We start from the raw sequence: 25,216 nt of genomic DNA on the forward strand, positions 1-25,216 counted from the left end.
TATGCAAAGCCTCCTTCATTGCCGTGATCATATAACGTGTGGCCCTACTGGAAAATACGTTTGTTTCTTCACCGTCGACACTGGATTCAGTGTCAGTGTCTGGGTCTGTGTCGACCGACTGAGGTAAAGGGCGTTTTACAGCCCCTGACGGTGTCTGAGACGCCTGGACAGGTACTAACTGGTTTGCCGGCTGTCTCATGTCGTCAACCGACTTTTGTAGCGTGCTGACACTATCCCGTAATTCCATAAACAAAGCCATCCATTCTGGTGTCGACTCCCTAGGGGGTGACATCACCATTACAGGCAATTGCTCCGCCTCCACGCCAACATCGTCCTCATACATGTTGACACACACGTACCGACACACAGCAGACACACAGGGAATGCTCTGATAGAAGACAGGACCCCACTAGCCCTTTGGGGAGACAGAGGGTGAGTTTGCCAGCACACACCCAAGCGCTATAAATATATATAGGGACAACCTTAATAAGTGTGTTCCCTTTATAGCAGCTCAAATATTATAAATATCGCCAATAAGTGGCCCCCCTCTCTGTTTTTACCCTTTTTCTGTAGTGCAGTGCAGGGGAGAGTCCTGGGAGCCTTCCTCGCAGCGGAGCTGGGCAGGAAAATGGCGCTGTGTGCTGAGGAGAATAGGCCCCGCCCCCTTTTCGGCGGGCTTCTTCTCCCGTTTTTTTTGGAACCTGGCAGGGGTTAAATACATCCATATAGCCCCAGGGGCTATATGTGATATATTTTAGCCAGAATAGGTATATTACATTGCTGCCCAGGGCGCCCCCCCCAGCGCCCTGCACCCTCAGTGACCGCTGGTGTGAAGTGTGCGGAGAGCAATGGCGCACAGCTGCAGTGCTGTGCGCTACCTCATGAAGACTGAGACGTCTTCTGCCGCCGGTTTCTGGACCTCTTCTCTATTCGGCATCTGCAAGGGGGTCGGCGGCGCGGCTCCGGTGACCCATCCAGGCTGTACCTGTGATCGTCCCTCTGGAGCTAGTGTCCAGTAGCCTAAGAAGCAAATCCATCCTGCACGCAGGTGAGTTCACTTCTTCTCCCCTAAGTCCCTCGTTGCAGTGAGCCTGTTGCCAGCAGGACTCACTGAAAATACAAAACCTAACAAACTTTTTCTAAGCAGCTCTTTAGGAGAGCCACCTAGATTGCACCCTGCTCGGACGGGCACAAAAACCTAACTGAGGCTTGGAGGAGGGTCATAGGGGGAGGAGCCAGTACACACCACCTAGTGGTCAAACTTTTAAATTTTGTGCCCTGTCTCCTGCGGAGCCGCTATTCCCCATGGTCCTGACGGAGTCCCAGCATCCACTAGGACGTCAGAGAAAATCTATTATTTCTTTTTAAAAAGCCACGGCGACCCTTTCATGTGTCGAACATTTTAATGTGTTGACCATTTTCCTATGTCGGCCATGTCAGTGTCGACCAATAGTGGTCGACATAAGTAGTGTCGACCTACAATCTGGATACCGTGATCTTTGCAAAACATTCAACTGCTGCGCCGCATGTTGCTAATAACTTGTTGATAATATTAACTGTAGGTCTCAAAAATTCAACAGTTAAAAAGGAAAAAAGAACGTGTGTAATGACGGTATGAATACACTATGGGGGTCATTCCGAGTTGTTCGCTCGCTAACTGTTTTTTTGCTGCCGTGCAAACGCTATGCCGCCGCCCACTGGGAGTGTATTTTAGCTTAGCAGAAGTGCGAACGAAAGGATCGCGGAGCGGCTATAAAATAATTTTGTGCCGTTTCAGAGTAGCTTCAGACCTACTCAGCGCTTGCGATGCCTTCAGACTGTTCAGTGATTTGACGTCACGAACCCGCCCAGCGTTCGCCCAGCCACGCCTGTGTTTTTCGAACACTCCCTGAAAACGCCCACTTCATGTCAATCACTCTGCAGCCAGCAGTGCGACTGAAAAGCTTCACTAGACCTTGTGTGAAACTACATCGGCCGTTGTGAAAGTACGCAGCGTGTGCGCATTGCGCCACATACGCAGAAGTGCCGTTTTTTGGCATCATCGCTACGCAGTGAACATTTTCATCTAGCGATCAACTCGGAATGACCCCCTATACTTTTTAATGTGCTATACTAAATATGATGATCTTACGAGCACACCAAGTAACTTCAACTCCAGAAAAAAACAAGGGATCAATACTCCAAAGTTGGTGAAGACAGGCAAATCCTGGTCAGATGTCTAATTGTGGTTTCATATAAAGGTGTGTGTGAGACACCATATTCCTGCACCAGTCTGACAAGAGCCTAACAGCTCGGACTGTTATCCTGGCTCACCACAGGCTTATATATGGGACACGCAGGAGAGGGATGTACGACAGAGATAAAAATACTTCTACTGGATCCACTTATGTTTTAGAGCAGGGCTGGCCAAACCAGTCCTCAAGATCTACCAACAGTTCACATTTTCCAGACCACCTAGCTATTACACAGGTGTAGTCATTACCAATTAAGATGTGCTGCATTCATTCCTAACTGACAAGCCTAGAGATCTCCAGGAGGCCTGGAAAACATGACCTGTTGGTAGATCTCGAGGACTGGTTTGGCCAGCCCTGTTTTAGAGTCTTTAAAGGAGTGGTTGCTTAGAAAAAAGTATATATTGTAAATATGACCTTAACCTAAAACAGAAGGCAAAGAGAATATGCCTCTATTAAGAAAAAGCACCAATCAGAAGACTCCACACCATCATGTGATCACAAAAGGAAGACACCTCATTGCTCACATTATGCAGCAGCAGCTCTGGACCGCCCCTGAGGACCGAGCATTAGGTGTGAAGCAAATGAGGAAAGAGATGAGACGCCCCCTGTGCCTGAAGCTTGCAAAATGAACTCCTAGTTGGTGACTACTTCTCCTAATGAAGGCTGCAAGTTATAAACAGAATGAGTGTTTCAGGTTCCATAGGTTAACTTTTGTAAATGTAATGAACTACATTATATTTAATTCCATGCAACGTGCTAGAATATATTTTTTAATTTGAATCCTAAGGGAGCACGTACACTGTGAAACACACTATATGCTAAGTTTTATATATATTTGTATACAAAAAGAACTTACCTTCAGGTTGATATCTGAAACAGCGTGCCGGACTAAAGGGACTGTGCATTCCAGAGATAATATGAAATAACTGAGCCCTCACACAATATGTTACCCCAGGTGAAAGCTTACTACGTGGTATCATATACTGAGGATATTTGCGGGGAAATGTCTAAAACACAACAGGAAAAATGATGACCGCTGTATGATGCCCTAAAATAATACAGCAACAGATAAACTGACACCACACAACTTGTACCAGTATTGCACAGCCCTAATGACCAGCATATAATAAAAGCTTAAGCACCCACTGTCCTGTATAACATACAACCAATACTTTCTAGTATGTAATTCAGTATACTACAGCTTTCACTGACCAACATATAATACAGATGAGATCATAAAAATAAGATTTTACTTACCGGTAAATCTATTTCTCGTAGTCCGTAGTGGATGCTGGGGACTCCGTAAGGACCATGGGGAATAGACGGGCTCCGCAGGAGACAGGGCACTCTAAGAAAGAATTAGGACTACTGGTGTGCACTGGCTCCTCCCTCTATGTCCCTCCTCCAGACCTCAGTTAAGGAAACTGTGCCCGGAAGAGCTGACAGTACAAGGAAAGGATTTTGGAATCCAGGGCAAGACTCATACCAGCCACACCAATCACACCGTATAACTTGTGATAACTTACCCAGTTAACAGTATGAACAACAACAGAGCATCAGACAACCTGACGCAAACATAACATAACCCTTAGTTAAGCAATAACTATATACAAGTATTGCAGAAGAAGTCCGCACCTGGGACGGGCGCCCAGCATCCACTACGGGCTACGAGAAATAGATTTACCGGAAAGTAAAATCTTATTTTCTCTAACGTCCTAGTGGATGCTGGGGACTCCGTAAGGACCATGGGGATTATACCAAAGCTCCCAAACGGGCGGGAGAGTGCGGATGACTCTGCAGCACCGAATGAGCAAACACAAGGTCCTCCTCAGCCAGGGTATCAAACTTGTAGAATTTTGCAAACGTGTTTGAACCCGACCAAGTGGCTGCTCGGCAAAGCTGTAATGCCGAGACCCCTCGGGCAGCCGCCCAAGAAGAGCTCACCTTCCTTGTGGAATGGGCTTTTACAGATTTTGGATGCGGCAATCCAGCCGCAGAATGAGCCTGCTGAATCGTGTTACAGATCCAGCGAGCAATAGTTTGCTTTGAAGCTGGAGCACCCAGCTTGTTGGATGCATACAGGATAAACAGCGAGTCAGTTTTCCTGACTCCAGCCGTTCTGGTCACATAAATCTTCAAAGCCCTGACTACATCTAGTAACTTGGAATCCTCCAAGTCACGAGTAGCCGCAGGCACCACAATAGGTTGGTTCAAATGAAAAGATGAAACCACCTTCGGCAGAAATTGTGGACGAGTCCGTAATTCTGCCCTGTCCATATAGAAAACCAGATAGGGGCTTTTACATGACAAAGCCGCCAATTCTGACACACGCCTAGCCGAAGCTAAGGCCAATAGCATGACCACTTTCCACGTGAGATACTTTAACTCCACGGTCTTAAGTGGCTCAAACCAGTGAGATTTCAGGAAACTCAACACCACGTTAAGATCCCAAGGTGCCACTGGTGGCACAAAAGGGGGCTGAATATGCAGCACTCACTTTACAAACGTCTGAACCTCAGGAAGAGAAGCCAGTTACTTTTGAAAGAAAATGGATAGGGCCGAAATCTGGACCTTTATGGACCCTAATTTTAAGCCCATAGTCACTCCCGACTGTAGGAAGTGAAGGAACCGGCCCAGCTGGAATTCCTCTGTAGGGGCCTTCCTGGCCTCACTACAAGCAACATATTTTCGCCAAATACGGTGATAATGTTTTGCTGTCACGTCCTTCCTAGCCTTTATTAGCGTAGGAATAACCTCATCTGGAATGCCTTTTTCCGCTAGGATCCGGCGTTCAACCGCCATGCCGTCAAACGCAGCCGCGGTAAGTCTTGGAACAGACAGGGCCCCTGTTGCAACAGATCCTGTCTGAGAGGCAGAGGCCATGGGTCCTCTGTGAGCATTTCTTGCAGTTCCGGGTACCAAGTCCTTCTTGGCCAGTCCGGAACAATGAGTATTGTTCTCACTCCTCTTTTTCTTGCGATTCTCAGCACCTTGGGTATGAGAGGAAGAGGAGGAAACACATAGACCGACTGGAACATCCACGGTGTTACTAGTGCGTACACAGCTATCGCCTGAGGGTCTCTTGACCTGGCGCAATACTTTTGAAGCTTTTTGTTGAGGCGGGATGCCATCATGTCCACCTGTGGCAGTTCCCATCGATTTGTAATCTGTGTGAAGACTTCTTGATGAAGTCCCCCCTCTCCCGGGTGGAGGTCGTGCCTGCTGAGGAAGTCTGCTTCCCAGTTGTCCACTCCCGGAATGAACACTGCTGACAGTGCTTGCACGTGATTCTCCGCCCAACGAAGAACCCTGGTGGCTTCTGCCATCGCCACCCTGCTTCTTGTGCCGCCCTGGCGGTTTACATGAGCCACTGCGGTGATGTTGTCTGATTAAATCAGCACTGGTTGGTTGCTAAGCAGAGGCTCCGCTTGACTCAGGGCGTTGCATATGGCCCTTAGTTGCAGGATATTGATGTGTAGACAAGCCTCCTGACTTGACCACAGCCCTTGGAAGTTTCTTCCCTGAGTGACTGCCCCTCACCCTCGGAGGCTTGCATCCGTGGTCACCAGGACCCAGTCCTGTATGCCGAACCTGCGGCCCTCGAGAAGGTGAGCACTCTGCAGCCACCACAGAAGAGACACCCTGGCCCTGGGGGATAGGGTGATCAGCCGATGCATCTGAACATGCGATCCGGACCACTTGTCCAACAGATCCCACTGAAAGTTCCTCGCATGGAACCTGCCGAAGGGAATGGCTTCGTATGACGCCACCATCTTTCCCAGGACTCGCGTGCATTGATGCACCGACACCTGTTGTGGTTTTAAGAGGTCTCTGACCAGAGTCACGAGCTCCTGGGCCTTCTCCTCCGGGAGAAACACCTTCCTCTGGTCTGTGTCCAGAATCATGCCCAGGAAGGGCAGTCTCGTCGTAGGAATCAGCTGCGACTTTGGAATATTCAGAATCCAGCCGTGCTGTTGTAACACCTCCCGAGAGTGTGCTACGCTGATCAGCAACTGCTCTCTGGACCTCGCCTTTATGAGGAGATCGTCCAAGTACGGGATAATTGTGACTCCTTGCTTTCGCAGGAGCACCATCATTTCCGCCATTACCTTGGTAAATATTCTCGGTGCCGTGGACAGACCAAACGGCAACGTCTGGAATTGGTAATGACAGTCCTGTACCACAAATCTGAGGTACTCCTGATGAGGTGGATAAATGGGGTCATGCAGGTAAGCATCCTTTATGTCCAGAGACACCATAAAATCCCCCTCTTCCAGGCTTGCGATGACCGCTCTCAGCGATTCCATCTTGAACTTGAACCTTTTCAGGTAAATGTTCAGGGATTTTAGATTCAATATGGGTCTGACCGAACCGTCCGGTTTCGGAACCACAAACATTGTGGAATAGTAACCCCTTCCCTGTTGAGGGAGGGGAACCTGTATTACCACCTGCTGGAGATATAATTTGTGAATTTCCGCTAACACTACTTCCCTTTCTATGGGGGAAGCTGGCAGGGCCGATTTGAGGTAACGGTGAGGGGGCATCACTTTGAATTCCAGCTTGTATCCCTGAGACACAATCTGTATAGCCCAGGGATCCACCTGTGAGCGAACCCACTGGTGGCTGAAATTTCGGAGACGCGCCCCCACCGCTCCTGGCTCCACCTGTGGAGCCCCAGCGTCATGCGGTGGATTTTGTGGAAGCCGGGGAGGACTTCTGTTCCTGGGAACTAGCTGTATTGTGCAGCTTCTTTCCTCTACCCCTGCCTCTGGCAAGAAAAGACGCACCTCGGACTTTCTTGCCTCTGTGCGATCGAAAGGACTGTATTTGGTAATATGGTGCTTTCTTAGGTTGTGAGGGAATATATGGCAAAAAAATTGACTTCCCAGCCGTAGCTGTGGAAACTAGGTCCGATAGACCGTCCCCAAACAATTCCTCACCCTTATAAGGTAAAACCTCCATGTGCTTTTTTGAGTCGGCATCACCTGTCCATTGCCGAGTCCACAGGACCCTTCTGGCAGAAATTGACATTGCATTTATTCTAGAGCCCAGTAGGCAAATGTCTCTCTGGGCATCCCTCATATATAGGACAGCGTCTTTTATATGCCCCAGGGTCAGTAATATAGTATCCTTGTCCAAGGTATCAAGTTCCTCAGACAGAGTATCTGTCCATGCTGCTACAGCACTACACATCCAGGCTGACGCAATTGCCGGCCTCAGTAGGGTACCTGAATGTGTATAAACGGACTTCAGGATTCCTTCCTGCTTCCTATCCGCAGGATCTTTTAGGGAGGCCGTATCCTGTGACGGCAGGGCCACCTTCTTAGTTAAGCGTGTCAAAGCTTTGTCTACCCTAGGGGAGGATTCCCAGCGTAACCTGTCCGTTGGCGGGAAAGGATACGCCATAAGTAACCATTTGGAAATCTGCACTTTCCTATCAGGAGAATCCCAAGCTTTTTCACATAACTCATTTAACTCATGTGAAGGGGGAAAAGTCACTTCTTGCCTTTTTTCCCCCCAAACATATAAACCCTCGTCAGGGACCGGGTTTACCTCTGAAATGTGCAATACATCCTTCATTGCTATAATCATGTAGCGGATGGGTTTAGCCATTTTAGGCTGCAATCGACACTGGAGTCAGAATCCGTGTCGATATCCGTGTCAACAATCTGGGATAGTGGGCGCTTCTGAGACCCTGACGGCCTCTGCGCTGTAGGATCAGGCATGGGTTGAGACCCTGACTGTCCCAAGGCTTCAGCTTTATCCAACCTTTTATGCAAGGAGTTTACATTATCATTTAACACCTTCCACATATCCATCCAATCAGGTGTCGGCGCCGTCGGCAGCGACCCCACATTCATCTGCACCTGCTCTGCTTCCACATAGCCTTCCTCGTCAAACATGTCGACACAATCATACCGACACATCACACACACAGGGGATGCTCTATTTGAGGACAGAAACCCCCACAAGGCCTTTTGGAGAGACAGAGAGGGAGTATGCCAGCACACACCCCAACGCTATATAATCCAGGAATTACACAGTAACTTAGTGTTTACCCAGTAGCTGCTGTATTAGTGATTTTGCGCTAAATGTATGTGCCCCCCCTCTCTTTTTACCCTCTTTCTACCGTGATTCTGCAGGGGAGAGCCTGGGGAGCTTTCTCTCAGCGGAGCTGTGGAGAGAAAATGGCGCTGGTGAGTGCTGAGGAAGAAGCCCCGCCCCCTCAGCGGCGGGCTTCTGTCCCGCAATTTTGTGAAAATAATGGCGGGGGCTCATGCATATATATAGTGCCCAGCTGTATATATGCTCTATTTTGCCAGGAGGTACTCAATTGCTGCCCAGGGCGCCCCCCCCCCCCCCCCTGCACCCTACAGTGACCGGAGTGTGCGGGTTAAATGTGGGAGCAATGGCGCACAGCTGCAGTGCTGTGCGCTGCCTCATATGGAGACTGGAGTCTTCTGCTGCTGATTTTGAAGTCTTCTTGCTTCTCTCGCCGGCTTCTGTCTTCTGGCTCTGCGAGGGGGACAGCGGCGCGGCTCCGGGATCGGACGACCAAGGGTGAGTTCCTGTGTTCGATCCCTCTGGAGCTAATGGTGTCCAGTAGCCTAAGAAGCGCGACCTATCCGCAGTTAGTAGGTTTGCTTCTCTCCCCTCAGTCCCACGTAGCAGAGAGCCTGTTGCCAGCAGATCTCTCTGAAAATAAAAAATCCTAATAAAATACTTTCTTATTAGCAAGCTCAGGAGAGCTCACTAAAGTGCACCCAGCTCTGACCGGGCACAGATTCTAACTGAGGTCTGGAGGAGGGACATAGAGGGAGGAGCCAGTGCACACCAGTAGTCCTAATTCTTTCTTAGAGTGCCCTGTCTCCTGCGGAGCCCGTCTATTTCCCATGGTCCTTACGGAGTCCCCAGCATCCACTAGGACGTTAGCGAAATATAACATCTCTCTCTCTCTCATATTTATATTGATAAAGGGTAAATATAACATATCTTTGCCTATGCTTTAAGCCTAATAAACACATTGGTGTTATTCTACAAATACTGGAATGCCATGTAGATAGATAGATAGATAGATAGATAGATAGATAGATAGATAGATAGATAGATAGATAGATAGATACAAGGGCGTAGCTACCATAGGTGCAGGGAGAGCATCTGCTATGGGGCCCAGAGCTGAGAGGACCCACCTTCCCTGTCACAGTTACATGTGTTATATACAGGGGCGTAGCTACCATAGGTGCAGGGAGTGCAGCTGCGATGGGGCCCAGAGCTGAAAGGGGCCACCTTTCCTGTCGCAGATACATGTGTTATATACAGGGCGTAGCTACCATAGGGGCAAGCAGTGCAGCTGCTATGGGGTCCAGAGCTGAGAGGGGCCACCTTCCCTGTCACAGTTACATGTGTTATATACAAGGGTGTAGCTACCATAGGTCCATGGAGTGCAGATGCTATGGGGCCCAGAGCTGAGAGGAGCTACCTTCTCTGTCACAGTTACATGTGTTACATACATTTTTCGCCATTGGGTGGTATGTAGGGGTCCTTTCAAACTTTTTCCTTGGGGCCTGCAATATATCTAGGTATGCCCCTGGACCTGCTCATTGTAGTGTGGTATAAAATCAACTGGAGGCCATTTTAATATTATATAATATGAACCGGGGCACTGTAATGAGGCACAGTATGAACGGGGAGCACTATATATCATAATGTGAATTGAGGGTACTGTGCGGCATAATGTGTACTGGCAGCTCTGAAATGTGACATAGGGTGAATTTAAGCACTACTGCGATTCTTGAAAGAAGCTAGGGCACTACTATGTGGCATAACATTAAATAAGGCTCTACTATGGGTCAGATAATGAACTAGGGCACTATTATAGGGCATAAAATAACAACTGCTGCAGAGAAGTGTCTCTCTAGAAACATTGGGACAGGGGCCCCTTCAAAATATTGCTATGGGGCCCACAAAGTTCTGGCTACGCCCGATTGCTTATAATGCTTTAGTATTATTTCAAAATAAGAAGTGATTTCCAATGCATTACTTTACTTAACAGCATACTACAGCAATGTAATTAGGAGGTAAGTAATAACTGAGGCATGATTACTGCACCTACAAGGAGGTCAGACCCTTGTTCAAGATAAATACCCACATTTCTGTGGTGACAATAAGAAGGATGGGCGTGATAGATTATTCTGTATGAGCTGGAAGGCCAAGAAGGAGGCCGCCCTTGTCACCGGTAGGGATACAATTTGGAAAATATCAATTTTAGAACAGTATATACTTTTTAATAACTTAAAATAATTGGGTGCCTACTGATTAGTTATTTTCCTGTGCTGTGAGATAAAATAGGTGCAAATGCCTAATCCAGCACTTGGTAAATGTACCCCTAAGGCTCAATAGATCACATACAGACTCTGGTAGAGATGGACTATTATAGGAAAAGTGATGTCTCCTTTTCATTGTCAGGTCTATTAAGTTATCACCATCATTATTAAAAGCTCTCTCTAATAGCAGATGATTTAATTTTAGTTTAATATTGAATGGATTCCAAACAGAATGGTACAAGATGATATATATTATATGCCATCCACAGCCTACATTTTAAAGTGTCTGGAACAGAGGATTTTCAGGTCACTTACCTCCACGTCAGATCCATTGCTCTGGAGAACTATGACATACATGACAAGCACATCATCGGATACTGTATACCGAGTTGAAATATTAACTATGACAATCCCACGAATAGAATCCACATATAAAATAGGAGCAGGCTCCAGCTCTGGTTAAAAGGCCGAGACAAAGAGAAAACACAGCGCTAAGAAGGTTATTCGTAATACGACGTGGCACATGTAAAAACTGTATGTGAAGCGATCTGTGGCCATTACCAGATGGGGGCGCTATTTCTGACCACAGATCATTTGTAGGTCTGTTATCTGTAGGACCCTGTGTGGTGGATTACCCACAGTCATATACTGTAGTGCAACGATGATGAGATTTACAGCCATCTCACACAGGGTTAAAAGTAAGACCGGTGAACACTATTTTTCCATGCGGTATATTTTTGAAGGCGCACTAAACGCAAGGAATAAGCAGGCCAGAAAAATAAGAATTTACTTACCGATAATTCTATTTCTCATAGTCCGTAGTGGATGCTGGGGACTCCGTCAGGACCATGGGGAATAGCGGCTCCGCAGGAGACAGGGCACAAAAAGTAAGCTTTTAGGATCACATGGTGTGTACTGGCTCCTCCCCCTATGACCCTCCTCCAAGCCTCAGTTAGGTACTGTGCCCGGACGAGCGTACACAATAAGGAAGGATCTTGAATCCCGGGTAAGACTCATACCAGCCACACCAATCACACCGTACAACTTGTGATTTGAACCCAGTTAACAGTATGATAACAACGAAGAAGCCTCTGAAAAGATGGCTCACAACAATAATAACCCGATTTTTGTAACAATAACTATGTACAAGTATTGCAGACAATCCGCACTTGGGATGGGCGCCCAGCATCCACTACGGACTATGAGAAATAGAATTATCGGTAAGTAAATTCTTATTTTCTCTAACGTCCTAGTGGATGCTGGGGACTCCGTCAGGACCATGGGGATTATACCAAAGCTCCCAAACGGGCGGGAGAGTGCGGATGACTCTGCAGCACCGAATGAGAGAACTCCAGGTCCTCCTTAGCCAGAGTATCAAATTTGTAAAATTTTACAAACGTGTTCTCCCCTGACCACGTAGCTGCTCGGCAAAGTTGTAATGCCGAGACCCCTCGGGCAGCCGCCCAAGATGAGCCCACCTTCCTTGTGGAGTGGGCATTTACAGATTTAGGCTGTGGCAGGCCTGCCACAGAATGTGCAAGTTGGATTGTGCTACAGATCCAACGAGCAATCGTCTGCTTAGACGCAGGAGCACCCCTCTTGTTGGGTGCATACAGGATAAACAGCGAGTCAGATTTTCTGACTCCAGCCGTCCTTGAAATATATATTTTCAATGCTCTGACAACGTCCAGCAACTTGGAGTCCTCCAAGTCGCTAGTAGCCGCAGGCACCACAATAGGCTGGTTCAAGTGAAAAGCCGAAACCACCTTAGGCAGAAACTGAGGACGCGTCCGCAGTTCTGCCCTGTCCGAATGGAAAATCAGATATGGGCTTTTGTACGATAAAGCCGCCAACTCTGATACTCTCCTGGCTGAAGCCAGGGCCAGTAGCATGGTTACTTTCCATGTAAGATACTTCAAATCTACCGATTTGAGCGGCTCAAACCAATGGGATTTGAGAAAATCCAAAACTACGTTGAGATCCCACGGTGCCACTGGAGGTACAATCGGGGGCTGTATATGTAGTACACCTTTGACAAAGGTTTGTACTTCAGGCACTGAAGCCAATTCTTTCTGGAAGAAAATCGATAAGGCCGAAATTTGAACCTTAATAGACCCCAATTTGAGGCCCATAGACAATCCTGCCTGCAGGAAATGTAGGAATCGACCCAATTGAAATTCCTCCGTTGGGGCCTTCTTGGCCTCACACCACGCAACATATTTTCTCCAAATGCGGTGATAATGTTGTGCGGTCACTTCCTTCCTGGCTTTAATCAAGGTAGGAATAACTTCCTCTGGAATGCCCTTTTCTTTTAGAATCCGGCGTTCAACCGCCATGCCGTCAAACGCAGTCGCGGTAAGTCTTGGAACATACAAGGTCCCTGCTGAAGCAGATCCCTTCTTAACGGTAGAGGCCACGGCTCTTCCGTGAGCATCTCTTGAAGTTCCGGGTACCAAGTCCTTCTCGGCCAATCCGGAGCCACGAGTATTGTTCTTACTCCCCGTAGCCGTATAATTCTCAGTACCTTTGGTATGAGAGGCAGAGGAGGAAACACATACACGGACTGGTACACCCACGGTGTTACCAGAGCGTCCACAGCTATTGCCTGAGGGTCTCTTGACCTGGCGCAATATCTGTCCAGTTTCTTGTTGAGGCGGGACGCCATCATGTCCACCTTTGGTTTTTCCCAACGGTTCACAATCATGTGGAAGACTTCTGGATGAAGTCCCCACTCTCCCGGGTGGAGGTCGTGTCTGCTGAGGAAGTCTGCTTCCCAGTTGTCCACTCCCGGAATGAACACTGCTGACAGTGCTATGACATGATTTTCCGCCCAGCGAAGAATCCTTGCAGCTTCTGTCATTGCTCTTCTGCTTCTCGTGCCGCCCTGTCTGTTTACGTGGGCGACTGCCGTGATGTTGTCCGACTGGATCAACACCGGCTGACCCTGAAGCAGCGGTTTTGCCAGGCTTAGAGCATTGTAAATCGCTCTTAGCTCCAGTATATTTATGTGAAGAGACGTCTCCAGGTTCGACCACACGCCCTGGAAGTTTCTTCCCTGTGTGACTGCTCCCCAGCCTCGTAGGCTGGCATCCGTAGTCACCAGGACCCAGTCCTGTATGCCGAATCTGCGGCCCTCTAACAGATGGGCACTCTGCAACCACCACAGAAGAGACACCCTTGTTCTTGGTGACAGTGTTATCCGCTGATGCATGTGCAGATGCGATCCGGACCATTTGTCCAGCAGATCCCACTGAAATATTCGTGCGTGGAATCTGCCGAATGGAATTGCTTCGTAAGAAGCCACCATCTTTCCCAGGACTCTTGTGCATTGATGTACTGACACATTTCCTGGTTTTAGGAGGTTCCTGACAAGTTCGGATAACTCCCTTGCTTTCTCCTCCGGGAGAAACACCTTTTTCTGAACAGTGTCCAGAATCATTCCCAGGAACAGCAGACGTGTCGTCGGGGTCAATTGAGATTTTGGAAGATTCAGAATCCACCCGTGTTGTTGAAGCACTACTTGGGTTAGTGCTACTCCGACTTCCAGCTGTTCCCTGGACCTTGCCCTTATCAGGAGATCGTCCAAGTAAGGGATAATTAATACGCCTTTTCTTCGTAGAAGAACCATCATTTCGGCCATTACCTTGGTAAAGACCCGAGGTGCCGTGGACAAACCAAACGGCAGCGTTTGAAACTGATAATGACAGTTTTGTATCACGAACCTGAGATACCCTTGGTGTGAAGGGTAAATTGGGACATGCAGATAAGCATCTTTTATGTCCAGGGACACCATGAAGTCCCCTTCTTCCAGATTCGCTATCACTGCTCTGAGTGACTCCATCTTGAACTTGAATTTCTGTATGTACAGGTTCAAGGATTTCAGATTTAGAATAGGTCTTACCGAACCGTCCGGCTTCGGTACCACAAATAGTGTGGAATAATACCCCTTTCCCTGTTGTAGGAGGGGTACCTTGACTATCACCTGCTGAGAATACAGCTTGTGAATGGCTTCCAATACCGTCGCCCTTTCTGAGGGAGACGTTGGTAAAGCAGACTTTAGGAACCGGCGAGGGGGAGACTTTTCGAATTCCAACTTGTAACCCTGAGATACTACCTGCAGGATCCAAGGGTCCACCTGTGAGCGCGCCCACTGTGTGCTGAAAATCTTTAGTCGACCCCCCACCGCCCCTGAGTCCGCTTGCACAGCCCCAGCGTCATGCTGAGGGCTTTGTAGAAGCCGGGGAGGGCTTCTGTTCGTGGGAAGTAGTTGCTTGCTGCACCCTCTTACCCCTTCCTTTGCCTCTGGGCAAATATGACTGTCCTTTTGCCCGCTTGTTCTTATAGGAACGAAAGGACTGCGGCTGAAAAGACGGTGTCTTTTTCTGTTGGGAGGTGACCTGAGGTAAAAAAGTGGATTTTCCGGCTGTTGCCGTGGCCACCAGATCCGATAGACCGACCCCAAATAATTCCTCTCCTTTATACGGCAATACTTCCATATGCCGTTTGGAATCCGCATCACCTGACCACTGTCGCGTCCATAAACTTCTTCTGGCAGATATGGACATCGCACTTACTCTCGATGCCAGAGTGCAAATATCCCTCTGAGCATCTCGCATATAAAGAAAAGCATCCTTTAATTGCTCTATAGTCAATAAAATACTGTCCCTATCCAGGGTATCAATATTTTCAGTCAGGGAATCCGACCACACCACCCTAGCACTGCACATCCAGGCTGTGGCTATTGCTGGTCGCAGTATAACACCAGTATGTGTGTATATACTCTTCAGGGTAGTTTCCAGCCTCCTATCAGCTGGATCCTTGAGGGCGGCCGTATCAGGAGACGGTAACGCCACTTGTTTTGATAAGCGTGTGAGCGCCTTATCCACCCTAGGGGGTGTTTCCCAGCGCGCCCTAACCTCTGGTGGGAAAGGGTATAATGCCAATAACTTCTTTGAAATTAGCAGTTTTCTATCGGGGTTAACCCACGCTTCATCACACACGTCATTCAATTCCTCTGATTCTGGAAAAGCTACAGGTAGTTTTTTCACACCCCACATAATACCCCCCTTTGAGGTACCTGCAGTATCAGAGATATGCAAAGCCTCCTTCATTGCCGTGATCATATAACGTGTGGCCCTATTGGAAAATACGTTTCTTTCTTCACCGTCGACACTAGATTCATCTGTGTCGGTACCTGTGTCGACTGACTGAGGTAAGGGACGTTTTACAGCCCCTGGCGGTGCCTGAGACGCCTGGACAGGTACTAACTGATTTTCCGGCCGTCTCATGTCGTCAACTGACTTTTGCAGCGTGCTAACATTATCACGTAATTCCATAATTAAAGCCATCCATTCCGGTGTCGACTCCCTAGGGGGTGACATCACCATTACCGGCAATTGCTCCGCCTCCACACCAACATCGTCCTCATACATGTCGACACACACGTACCGACACACAGCAGACACACAGGGAATGCTCTTATCGAAGACAGGACCCCACTAGCCCTTTGGGGAGACAGAGGGAGAGTTTGCCAGCACACACCAAAGCGCTATAAAAATGTATATAAACAACCCTAAAAGGTGTTGTTTCTGTTATATGCGCTTAATATATAAAAATATCGCCAAAATATGCCCCCCTTCTCTGTTTTACCCTGTTTCTGTAGTGCAGTGCAGGGGAGAGTCCTGGGAGCCTTCCTCACAGCGGAGCTGAGCAGGAAAATGGCGCTGTGTGCTGAGGAGAATAGGCCCCGCCCCCTAAAACGGCGGGCTCTTCTCCCGGAGTTTGCGATATATGGCAGGGGTTAAATACATCCATATAGCCTCAAGGGCTATATGTGATGTATTTTAGCCATAGAAAAAGGTATTATACATTGCTGCCCAGGGCGCCCCCCCCAGCGCCCTGCACCCTCAGTGACCGCTGGTGTGAAGTGTGCCGACAACAATGGCGCACAGCTGCAGTGCTGTGCGCTACCTTATGAAGACTGAAAGTCTTCTGCCGCCTGTTTCCGGACCTCTTCAACTTCGGCATCTGCAAGGGGGGTCGGCGGCACGGCTCCGGGACCGGACTCCATGGCTGGGCCTGTGTTCGATCCCTCTGGAGCTAATGGTGTCCAGTAGCCTAAGAAGCAAATCCATCCTGCACGCAGGTGAGTTCACTTTTCTCCCCTAAGTCCCTCGTAGCAGTGAGCCTGTTGCCAGCAGGACTCACTGAAAATAAGAAACCTAAAAAACTTTTTCTAAGCAGCTCTTTATGAGAGCCACCTAGATTGCACCCTGCTCGGACGGGCACAAAAACCTAACTGAGGCTTGGAGGAGGGTCATAGGGGGAGGAGCCAGTACACACCATGTGATCCTAAAAGCTTACTTTTTGTGCCCTGTCTCCTGCGGAGCCGCTATTCCCCATGGTCCTGACGGAGTCCCCAGCATCCACTAGGACGTTAGAGAAATAAAAATAATTATACTTAGGAGGCGCAGTCTGCGGTTCATGTAGAGTTGGACGCATTTTACTTAGAAACTCAAATGTAAAACGCGTCGGTGTTGAAGACGTAATTACTGGTGGATGCAGCTCTAGATTTCTCCAGTTCTGCACTAGGTTGTATTTTGTTACCTTTGAGTTGTTACTTTTCTCTTGTTGTATGCCTGTTTGTTCCATCAGTGCCCTGGAAAACTGATCTGACATTGTGCTAAGCTATTCTCTTTATAAAGTAAAAAACAAAAAAATAAAAATGGTACCGATTAAATACAAACACATGCAGTCTTCCCTGACGCGGCAAGAATGCGTTCATCAACTGAGTAATGAGAATAGATGGTATGCCACTACATAGTACAGCAAACACACTAATGATTTATATAGTATAAGTGGGTGGGGCCAGACCCAATCAGCCTATCAGAAGCTTTATATAGTATAAGTGGGTGGAGTCCAGACCCAATCACGTTTTAGAAGCGGCTGCCAATCATCATCATTGCGAATTATGCACAAGATACAGCCCCTGACAGGTGTATACACGTCTGTGTCCAGGTCTTACTCAGTCACACGCATGATCAAACCCTTGCTGTATTATGCCTACACCTGCACTCCTCCTACCGCTTCTCTCTAAGCCAAAGGAGCCCTAAGCATAAGACAAGGATAAATCGGCATACGGGCGCAAGAGCAAGTCTTTATGCAAAAATAAAATGTCCAACTCTATATGTGCCCCAGAGATTGAATCATTATGAATAAAACTAGCTACACGCTAGAGCGATTTTTCGATCCTACCAACAAACGGCGCAACGTTCTGCCAGTGGAAGGTCCCGATATCAGTTGTACATACTATATAACGGAAATTAAAAAGTTGCAGATTTTCAGGCTCATGGGTTGATAATTCACAGATGACTGTCCACAAAGAGGATGACGTAGTCAGGAAATATCATGGGAAATATAGTCCGATTGTGACCACTCACTGCATGATATTAGGTCCTTTTAGTGTGATATCTGCTGGCAAGTCTGACTGATTCGATAATCAATGCCAAGCATTTCTGCCCGTTTTTGGACTGTTTTATCAGCATTTGGCCAAAACACTCATACCTACGGATTACACCAAAAACAGGCCAATTCCTGATAACTGGCAAGTCAGGCCAGTAATTGTATAGCGTGTATCTAGCTTTAGAGTAGTTTTTGGGACAATTATATCTTACACCCTGTTCACAGCACAGTGTACTTTCTAACACGTCCCCAGTTTGCTCCAGAACTCCTCTGTGTTGTGTCGAAGTAAAAAATATTACATAGAGAGAACATCCAAACTCCACACTGATGAGTCGCTATGCTTGCGAATACGCGCAGCAAGCACAGCAATATATAGTAACATACGCATTTACATAGACATGCCACAAAGATATATTCAACACATATTTCATACACCACATAAATTATACATATCAAGCACTAGACATTATAAGGTTTTAAATTAATATAATGGAGTATAACGTCATGTATGTGTATTGTTGGAGCGGAGCAAGATGGGCATGTCGTGCTTGGTGTCAAAATGATCAGAGGAATGTGTATGTTAATTTGATACCGGTGGATATATTGTAGCACATTGCAATGAGTAGATATGATTAAATGTAGGAATATGAAGTCACTTTTACTGGAACAAAAGGACATTCAAAGGAGCATGTGTGGACAGGAAACCAGAGGCCAGCAACCTTGAACAAAAGCCCTCACACTGACCAATGACTCATCATGAATGAGAAAGTTCCCTCCCCTGGACCAATAACAGAAGACATGTACAACCCCAACAGACACAGTGTATAGCTGATCCCACACACAAGAGCTTCCTGTTTTTTCCTGGGTGCTGATCGAAATGCTGTGTTTTGCTGATACTCAGTTGCTGTGAGGAGGAAGAGCTAAAGATGGAGGAAATGGAGTGATTAGTGCATAAAGTGCATTGAGGGAGATGGTAATTGTATGCTGGCCGTAATTGTAACAATTGCTTCCTATGAAAATGTACTCTGTAACCATATATATATATATACTGTACATGTGTTATATTATATACATACCCTTTTTAATATCAAATATATACATCAATGAGCTTTGGAATTTAGAAATGTGTGCGTGTACTTGTTTTCTCTTAAGGGATGTAGTGTTTGCAACGTACAGCGCACTTTTATCGTCTATGGTAATAAGATGCGCCTGGCGTCAACAATATATATTAGCGCTGGCATTTTAAATATTTATTAGAAATAGATCTGACTCTATCAGTTGTCACTGGAGCTGTGACCTGCATTTTCCTGCATGAAGTGCCCAAAATAACGCAGGATGTATTATAAAGGCTGAGCACACTTGACGCTGGTCGGGGGTTCAAGCTTTCTGCTTAAATAATATCAGCAACACAAACTGCAGGAAACATACCGTAAATGTAAGTCACATTCTTTCCAATAAATGGTCACCATCAGGGGTGTTAGAACATTTTTAGGTTGGGGGGCAAGATATAATATCAGTTTGGCACCCCTAAATCACTAAATGTCGCCCCCTCTGTGTTATACCTCATAACAAAAATGGAGAGGGAATGACACGTGAAGAGAGACATGAAGAGAGAGGGATGGAGAGAGATACACGGAGAGCGACATGGAGAGAGAGAGAGAGAGAGAGAGAGAGAGAGAGAGAGAGAGAGAGAGAGAGAGAGAGGGGGGTATATCATCAGCAGCAGAATGTAAAGTGCCCAGGAGAGCAGTTACATGGAGGTCTCCAGGAGAAGGCTGCATTGTCTCTCCGGCTAGGCAGTGGGTCTGCAGGGGCTCTAGTGGGCTCCCAGGCTGTAGGCAGTGGTCTGGCAAAAATTTGGTGCCCATTGGGTTAAGGTGGGGGGGGGGGGGGTTAGGGGGAAGGATAGGCAATGACAAGGCGGCTGATGCAGGACAGTGTGAGGCAGGGGCGTAAGTAGAACTTTGTGGTAGAAAAACTATGGGAGAGGTTGGGGTTAGGCTGCGGGAAGGGAGGGTTATGGGGTTAGGGGAGAGCTGCTAGAATACTTGATAAATATGAACCTGTTGGGAAGTCAGCTTTGTCCATGGCAATGTGTAGCATGGGGTTAAGGGGTCCATTTATCAAAGCATATTTGCGGCTATATCCGCGAAAGTTACCCGCAAATATTAGGGATCTACTGAATGTATGAAGGAGGGATCACAGTAGGTATCGGAGATCCCTCCATTGTCGCCCGCAGCCGTATCCCTTACAGGTTTCTATGAGGGATGCGATGGAATATCCAGAACGTAAAGCATTCCCGGTATTATTCCCCGCAGCTACTGCCATTCAGCCCTTTGTAGCCTATGGGCTACACATCGCATTGCTGGCCAGGCAGAGGGATCCCCTGGAACCCTCCCCCGAAGTAACCTCTGTGCGTGTGCGGTCTGAGCTGAGCGTGCATACGCAGAAGTCCCGGCAGATAGCACAGCACATCGCAGGGACCCCTGTCCATGCCTGTGCCGCATTATACATCCAGGGAGGTAAGATCCCTCCCAGATAGCATGCAGCATGCAATACATGATACATGGGCCCCAGCTGCACTAAATCTAAATGACACTGTGTGTAACAATCAGCATGAGCCCATACACAGAGCAGAAAGGGTGGGGGTATGGAAGTCCTCTAGTGACATGGTAGGGGAAGGTCACTGCAGTCAGCGTGCTGCGTGTGGGCTGGATGCTGTCAGTCAGGTCTCAGGGCAGAGTGACTCGGAGGCTGTACCTTAGTGCAGGAGGATGGATTCCACCTGTTCTTCTCCCCATCTCTGTAATTGTGGCGGCCAGGAAAGCAGGCAGATCGCTCTTGTGCCGTGGATTTAAGCTGTACGGTCTCGGCATTGCCGCTGGGTGAGTTGCGGTGGCCGGCAAGTGTCCTGCCGTGTTGTGCTTTCTCATGCAGGTAGCATCAACACACACTGCTGTCATTTATGCCCAGCGGGAGGCGATTTTCCTGCTGGGCTCAAGGATGATCCGCTGCGAGGCGTGGAAGGGCTGGAGAGAGAGAGGAGAGAGACAGAGAGGGAGGAGAGAGACAGAGAGGGAGGAGAGAGACAGAGAGGGAGAAGAGAGAGATAGCTGCGCCTCACCGTCCACTCCCCCCCCCATCCCCCGTTACACTGTCACCTGGTCTGGAGAGAGGAGAGAAAGAAAGACAGAGATAGAGAGAGGAGAGGGAGAGACAGAGCAGGAGGAGGGAGACAGAGAGGGAGGAGAGAGAGATAGTTGTGCCTCACCCCCCCCCCCCCCCCCCCCCCCCTTCTCCCTGTAACACTGTCACCTGGTCTGGAGAGAGGAGAGAAAGAAAGACAGAGATAGAGAGAGAGAGAGAGAGAGAGGAAAGGGAGAGACAGAGCAGGAGGAGAGAGACAGAGATGGAGGAGAGAGAGATAGTTGTGCCTCACCCCCCCTTCTCCCTGTAACACTGTCACCTGGTCTGGAGAGAGGAGAAAAAGACAGGGAGGAGTGAGACAGAGAGGGAGGAGAAAGAGAGAAATGGGAAGCCAGCCAAAGATACACTACCATTACAGTACAGGTATTTTATGGGGGTGGGCACTTTCACGGCATTGGGCGTCGCCCCCTAAATACCCGCAAATCGCGGCACTGCCACCTGGAGACGGCCAGAGTAAGCAGGGTTGGGGGAGCGCAGGCTAGGCCAGGCTTGGTCTACCCCCCCCCCCCTCACGCTACATCATCCATGGCTGCAGGGAGTTTCCAGTCAGAACCACTGGGAGAAGGAAGTGGAGCCACTGTGGGAGGGGGTGGAGCCACTACGGGGGAGGAGGTGGCAGGCGCCTGTTAGAAAATCGTCATTAGCACCTAATTAACTAAATTCTAACGCTCTTAAAGTGATCAGTGACCTTCATTAGGACCTACAAAGAGAGAAATTGTAGGCTTTACGGGTCATTTCAGCAGAAAATCTGAAGCAATAAAGAGAAAACACGAACATGAGTATAAGTTTGGGCGCAGTGTGCCTGAGAGGCCAACCTGGACAAACCTACATATTTCCACAAAATATCCACAACCTTTGTAATTTTCATTCACAAAATGAGCAAAATAAACAATTAATAGATGAAAATAAAAGGAAAAAGGAACCTTCAAAAGTCGGAGGAGTTTGGGCGCAGTGTGCCTGAGAGGCCAGGAGGGTCACTACTGCACTCCACGCAGGCGGCGGAAAAACTGACTAGGGGGGTTTCAAACAGCACCTAGAGATAGCAAGGTACTAGAAGGGACAGCCCCCTGCGCCCCCTTGGGGCGGAGAGGGGAGCGAGAACAGCTTTGCGGCGCCTGTCAGGCCAGCTGTGCCTGACTGAGGGTTAATAGCGAATGTCACTAACACGATGGGAGTGTTTTCTCAGAATTAAACATATTAATGGAGGTGCATAAGAGAAAGGACGGTGTATTGAATTACAACTTGCTTACCAACACTCTTTGGATGGAAGTCTATAGCGTTATATCGGCTGTGTCCGTGCGGAGTTTCACCTCTGACATGAAAAGTGTAATTTTGACTGTAATCCAGTAGTTCAGGGGGCATATTACATACGCAGGCGTCAGTGTGATTGCACCAATGGACTATGCGGGCTGCTGTTCCAGACCTTTAGAGCAATATAAAACGCCATCAGTTGGAGCATAAAACACGACTGTCTATTTTATCTTGTGTAGAGCTGTAAGTCTGACTTCAGTAATCCATTACATATACCTGAAATGTGTCTAAATGTGTTCAATTACCGCTGAGTGTTCAGCATTCTAAGGGGCACATGGGAAGTAAAATTCCTCCAATTTACAAAATGTTTCTTGAAATGTGTTGTTATTATTTTTGGAAACCATTATTGTATTCTAAGTTCTGGAAATCGTATAAACCTCACAAGAGGCAGCTGGTGATGTGACAAGATCATTATTACAGGTCAGTAAGAAAATAATGACACATTTTCCGTACATTAGAAGAAGGACTGATACTCTAGACACCGCACTGTAGGGAGTATTATAAAAAACATTATATTGAATTTAAAAAAACATATGGTTGCTGATTTACTTGTGTAATGACCTAGAAGATTTCATTTAGAACTATAATACAACAAAACCCTGAATGCTGAATAAACTGTGACATCCAGTATATCCTAATGGCGATCGCAGCAAACTATTGTCGATCCCTCCCTGCGCATCCCAGCTGCGGAGGCAGGTGCACCGCCGGCATTTTTATAAATCAGACAGCTGCGTGTGATGTAACAGAGCCGGCGCATGCCAGACAACCGACGGCTGTCGTAGCCCAGCAATCAGGCAGAGGCGGTCTCTGGGCAGGAGTGGGTGGGCCGGCCAACGCAGGCGTGCCCGAACCGTTGGGTGGGGGGGCTTCCCGCGGAAGCTGCGTGACTTCACACGCAGCCGCTGCGACCCGGGCAGCGACGAGTAGCTCCCTGCCAGTGCCTGATGTAAAAGAGCCGCCCCTAAAAAGCGCCGGACACACCAGTTTATTGGCCGCCCAGCGAATGCCCACCGCTGTCAATCATGTTGTAGTCGCATCCTTCTGGGATGCGACCGCAATGTGTAAGCCCGTGCAGGCGCATTATGGCTGCTGCGCGTGTGCAGTTTGCAGAAAACCTGCAAACTGTGTTGCGACCACATTAACGGTCGCAGCTGAATAAGCTGTTGCCTTACATGGTTTTTTTGTCTATATAAAAGCGTGTACCTGCCCCATTCACTTTATGATATGAAGATTTTTTTTATGCTCTACTAGCTGATAATAGGATTTTGATACCTACCGGTAAATCCTTTTCTCCTAGTCCGTAGAGGATGCTGGGGTCCACTTCAAGACCATGGGGTATAGATGGTTCCGCAGGAGCCATGGGCACTTTAAGTCTTTTCAAGGGTGTGAACTGGCTCCTCCCTCTATGCCCCTCCTCCAGACCTCAGTTATAGGAACTATGCTCAGGAAGATGGACATTTCGAGGAAAGGATTTACTTTTAAACTAGTGGTGAGATATATACCAGCTCACACCTCAACCATGCCGCACAACATGGCATTCAACATAACACACGCCAACAGGCATGAAACATTTACAGCAACATGCTGAAAACAAATGTAACACACTTGTGTAACCAAAATGAACAAAACTGCAGGTAAAGTACGCACTGGGACGGGCGCCCAGCATCCTCTATCAAAATCCTATTTTCTCATACGTCCTAGAGGATGCTGGGGTCCACTTCAATACCATGGGGGTCTATACCAAGGCTCCAGTATGGGTGGGAGAGTGCGGATGACCCTGCAGCACCGATTGACAAAACTTGAGGTCTTCCTCGGCCAAGGTGTCAAACTTGTAGAACTTAGCAAATGTGTTTGACCTTGACCAAGTAGCTGCTCGGAAAAGTTGTAAAGCCGAGACCCCCGGGCAGCCGCCCAGGATGAGCCCACCTTCCTAGTAGAATGGGCCTTCACCGACGTAGGTAACGGCAATCCAGCCATAGAATGTGCATGCTGAATCGTACCTCTGATCCAGTGCGCAATAGTCTGCTTGGACGCAGGACACCCAATTTTGTTGGGAGCATACAGGACAAACAGAGCCTCTGTTTTCCGTATCCTAGCTGTTCTAGTGACATAAATCTTCAAAGCCCTAACCACATCTAGAGACTTTGACTCAGTGAATGTGTCAGCAACTACTGGCACCACAATAGGTTGGTTTATGTGGAAAGAAGAAACCACCTTTGGAAGAAAATGTTGGCGAGTTCTCAACTCTGCCCTATCTTCATGGAAGATCATGTAAGGGCTCTTCTGAGACAAGGCCCCCAATTCAGACACCCGCCTTGTGGATGCCAATGCCAAAAGCATCACCACTTTCCAAGTGAGAAACTTCAACTGTATCTCTTGTAGAGGCTCAAACCAATCCGATTGAAGGAACTTCAACACCACATTAAGGTCCCATGGTGCCACTGGAGGCACAAATGGAGGCTGGATGTGCAGAACCCCTTTCACGAAGGTCTGAACCTCTGGAAGAGCGGCCAATTGTTTCTGGAAGAAAATTGACAAGGCCGAAATCTGGACATTGATTGACCCCAATCGAAGGCCCGCCTCCACGCCAGCCTGCAGAAAATGGAGAAAACGTCCCAAGTGAAACTCTTCCATAGGAGCCTTCTTGGATTCACACCAAGACACATATTTTCTCCAAAT

The 25,216-nt window shown here is 48.0% G+C and overlaps 1 protein-coding gene across 2 annotated transcripts in view; it reads right to left on the reverse strand.

The window, feature by feature from the left end:
* LOC135050208 (interferon alpha/beta receptor 1-like) overlaps positions 1 to 25,216 on the reverse strand; it is a 224,946-nt gene that overhangs the window by 107,089 nt on the left and 92,641 nt on the right. Inside the window, exon 3 of one of the 2 annotated variants that reach the window (XM_063956463.1) lies at positions 22,477 to 22,649. The exons of the other annotated variant lie outside the window; for it this stretch is intronic. Within the exon in view, the coding sequence (XP_063812533.1) occupies positions 22,477 to 22,649 (173 nt within the window). The remainder of the gene's footprint in view (positions 1 to 22,476; positions 22,650 to 25,216) is intronic. 2 annotated transcript variants of the gene reach the window in all.

This window comes from Pseudophryne corroboree, chromosome 2 (assembly GCF_028390025.1).
Source record: "Pseudophryne corroboree isolate aPseCor3 chromosome 2, aPseCor3.hap2, whole genome shotgun sequence".
NCBI classification, from domain to species: domain Eukaryota; kingdom Metazoa; phylum Chordata; class Amphibia; order Anura; family Myobatrachidae; genus Pseudophryne; species Pseudophryne corroboree.